This window comes from Sphaeroforma arctica (assembly GCF_001186125.1).
Source record: "Sphaeroforma arctica JP610 unplaced genomic scaffold supercont1.11, whole genome shotgun sequence".
In the NCBI taxonomy this organism is placed as follows: Eukaryota; class Ichthyosporea; order Ichthyophonida; genus Sphaeroforma; species Sphaeroforma arctica.
The window spans coordinates 179402-183283 of NW_014040547.1; the positions used below are offsets into that span (position 1 = coordinate 179402).

The 3882-nt window shown below is 48.6% G+C and overlaps 2 protein-coding genes across 2 annotated transcripts; one reads left to right on the forward strand and one right to left on the reverse strand.

Moving 5' to 3' along the window:
* Window positions 1-451: 451 nt before the first annotated feature.
* SARC_00394 (hypothetical protein) lies at window positions 452-1834 on the forward strand (the record flags this gene model as incomplete). Its single annotated transcript, XM_014305936.1, has 2 exons — window positions 452-985; window positions 1262-1834. 2 exons carry the CDS (start codon window positions 452-454, stop codon window positions 1832-1834), a joined length of 1107 nt encoding a protein of 368 aa, XP_014161411.1.
* Window positions 1835-2502: 668 nt separating this feature from the next.
* On the reverse strand, window positions 2503-3644 carry SARC_00395 (hypothetical protein; the record flags this gene model as incomplete). The annotated part of the gene is made up of 3 exons (XM_014305937.1): window positions 2503-2564; window positions 2610-2694; window positions 2793-3644. 3 exons carry the CDS (start codon window positions 3642-3644, stop codon window positions 2503-2505), a joined length of 999 nt encoding a protein of 332 aa, XP_014161412.1.
* Window positions 3645-3882: the final 238 nt, after the last annotated feature.

The following is a 3882-nucleotide window of genomic DNA, read 5'->3' on the forward strand; positions in this document are numbered from 1 at the left end:
AAAATATTATTCGAAGTATAGAACAGAAAAGGGCTGATATTTTATTCGGGATGGCCAGTTTAAAGCAAGCATGTAGTCGTCTTAATAGCTCCGCTGCTACACAATCAGAATGGACTAAGAAAGTAGAAAAGCCCATTGCCGTTGCAAATAGTATTTGCAAGCCTACTGGTGAAGCGCATTGTCAACTACGCCGGTCTATTGAAGGGCATCTAGAACTGGAGCGACGAGCGTCGTGGTACTTATGATTTGGTGGTGTGTGCCCTTGATATGGAATATCCCTCTGCTATGAAATGGGGGTTTGAACAGTAGTATGGACTTTGTAACGAGTCTAAACTTTCTGATAGTCGTGGGCAGCAGAAACGAGTTTTTCGTATGGTTCGTATACATACTGATTACCAATGTCAGTGTGTTGCTATGTGCTCGGTCTAGATTCAAAATATTCCTCAATCGCATGGCTTACAATCTGGGTGGTCTTCACGCAGGCTTAGTCATGTTCCTAATAGTGTCACTAATTGCTCAGATTATCATCCGATATAATGAGGTGGACACAGTGTGCTTTTCAGCCTTTCTGCTAGTTGGTGTTCTGGCTATATCAGTCTTTGCATATCCAGCTTATCGACACAAGCAGAAGCACCATGATTATTTCGAATACAGCCACCGCTTCATTGGCTGGTTGCTGGCTGTAGTCGTAATTGTGCAGATTGTGTATACCACAGTTGTAACCAATGGTGATCTCTGGCGCTCCGCATCAACCTACTTGCTGGTGTGTTCAGTGTTCTTGGTTACTTGGCCGTGGATAACGATGAAAAAGGTGACCATGGATATCGACGCACCCTCTAAAATGGTAACAACACTAACCACAGCCCAATCAACAGCCTTTGCGTGTGCCGGTACCACAGGGCGCGTTTCGTTTGGATTCGCATCTCATTACCACTCTTTCGCTATCCTCAATGCATTGACTGGTGACAAGGGTACCACGTTTACAGTAAGTTCTGTAGGAGACTGGACGTTAAAATTGAACGCAAAAGGATCAGAAGGTGGGGGTGTATATCCATCTCATGTGCCCAAACCTCATACGATGTATGTTCGCCGGTTTGCAGCACCAGGATTCATGTATCTCGCACGAACATATAAACGCGTCGTGTGTGTGGGAACTGGTGCTGGGATTGCTCCGATTGCCTCGTATCTGCCTGACCCAACCACAAATATGCTATTACTCTGGGTCGGTAGGGACTTCAAATCTACCTATGGCGCATTGTAGGATACTATCATCAAACACAAAGACCTCATCATGGTGGACATGACGCTTCCTTCTAGTGTGGACAACCCATGCGAACCACTATCGGATGAGATTCTGTATTCAAGCGCCACCACCCCAACCGCACAGCTAGCTGCGATGGGCGAGGGGACAAACAGCGATCAACATGAAAACCTCGAGCGCAAGCAGAGCATCGCTGAGTTGACCATTGCTTACTTAGAGGCGGAAGACAATGCAGCTGACACTGCGGCAGCTCAGAATGTTAAAATAGACGTGCCTTGTGTCGAGCTCAAACAGGGTAACAAAATATTCCCAGCTATCTCATTTTGTCCCACAGGTACAGTGGCGCTTGTGAATGAAGAGCAGGCAGAGGATGCGGTTCCTATCCCGCCACCGGGTAAAAAAAACGTCCCAATTTGTCAAAGCTCACACTGGCAGCAGTTGAGGTATACAAAGCAGACGCAGTGTTCATTGTCTCTGGTCCTAAACCAACTTATGATCTCACACATGCGCTCTGGAAGCGTGGCATCCCGGCGTACGGTGCCACGTGGGATAGTTAAGGATGACACTTCATAGCGATAAGAAAAGTTGATCTCATTCGCAAACATCGAGACAATACAGACTTTTTAAAAATACAAAGCACATACTATCGAATCTCTTATACTTTGAGTTGCTTGCTGTATAAATATAGACGCTCCACTAGCATTCGCTAGTATACTTTTGTCTGTGTTTGGAGGTGGTTTCAAGTTGTCCGAGGTCGCAGTCTCTAAGGATATCAAATGGGGCAGACTAAATGTGGTTAAATGTTGCGTAGATATATAAGAAATCTTTTAACTGGCCAGGTCAAAATCGGGAAATGGACGGTGAAGACGAATGCACACAAGCGCTGATAGAAGCGGGGTGCCTTTGTGCGAATAAGCATTCTATACAGTCTTCATTCGATAGTATCTTCGGTATACTAGCTAATTGTGATATCTTTTTGAGAGATTTTAAGCCTGAAGTGATGTAGGAGCAACCATCAGTATAAGTATTGTACATGAAAATATCGCTAGTGTCCATCCGGAGATCAAAACGTTCCACAACACGATCACTCCTTTTAATCTTTGCAAGCAGCCCTTGTTCTGGCTCACGCCCTGTCGAAATTGCTGCTACAATACCTAACCATTGCAAACTATATTATGACACGAACCTTTGTCGCTATTATACACAATGGCCTGTGCTTACAAGCTATAGACCATTATGCGTCAATTTGACACTAATAGCCCGTCGCAGCATTGGCGTTGAGCGAAGTGTTTACAGTCGGCGTCTCTCCAGGGGGACGCCGAGGCATTGCAACCGGCCTAGCACCTACTTGGCTGTGTGATATCGTCTGGCGTAAGTTTTTCGGTTGGTTCTCGCTGGCGGTACTTGCACTCACAGGGTTTGGTTGTGAAAGACTACTCGACAGCGGAGACGCAGGTCTTACCCTAGGGTAGAGGGACGTCTGAACGGGGCTCAGCCTGCCTCCCTGCGTGTACGTTGTCCTTGGACTTACCGACAGACGTCCATTCCCCGGTCCTGCTGAGCAAGACCTCGACCTGGGCAAGGCCTGAGGAGGATCCCCATTGTCAAAGTTCTGTGCCAGCGAGTCATGGCTGCCCACACGGCCCCTGTCAGGTAGTGAGCTCACCACGTCATCCGCGCTTCTAAGCTCTGCGGGAGAACTGGGCATTACGGATCGGATCTCCAGCACTCCCGGTGTACTGGCACGTCTCGTGTCTATAGGCCTCCGAGGTGTGACTAACGGCCCTGTCTCATCGGAATGGGTTCGGGTGCACGAGGGAATGGGGGCTTGACCGGTACGTGGCGGTATAGTCACTGGTGTCGGCGTGCTTGGGTTTGTGGTCGCTTCTGCATGTGTAGTCACAGACTCACCAGTGTGCATCAGCCGCGGGATGTTATCCGGCAGACCCCCACTGCCACTGGGCTTAAGTATAGCGTCCAAGGCTTCCGCGGCCGACAGTTCGGGACTCTCCGTGCGCGTGCGCGATGCCGGCATCACCACACCCGCACTACTACCAGACCGCTCGCGTATATGGTCCACGTGGATGGAGAAGTCTCGGGGTATATTCGGCTGTGTGCGGATGGCCATAGACTGTGTGGCGTGTACTGGCAGACGACGAGAGGAGTGCCCGTGTTCGGTGGTGGGGCTGACGTTGCCAACGGTCACAGGCGGGATGCCCATACTCCCGGCACGCCCCACGGTGGCATGACTCTTGGAGCTGAAGGACACGGATTCTGATTGGAGTGCGTTTAAAACGTGGTCCGGCAACCGACTGGGTACTTGCGGTTGTGGGGATTTTGGTGGCGGTTCGGATTGGCGCGCACCGAGACCGGAAAAGTCCATTACATTGTCGTACGAAAGGGACTTCCTGTACGACAAAGAATGCAGGTAAACGTACAATAAGAATGTAGGTAAATGTAGAAACAGAATGCAGGTAAACGTAGAATAAGAATGTAGGTAAATGTAGAAACAGAATGCAGGTAAACGTACAATAAGAATGTAGGCAAATGTAGAAACATAATGCAGGTAAACGTAGAATAAGAATGTAGGTAAATGTAGAATAAGAATGCAGGTAAACGTA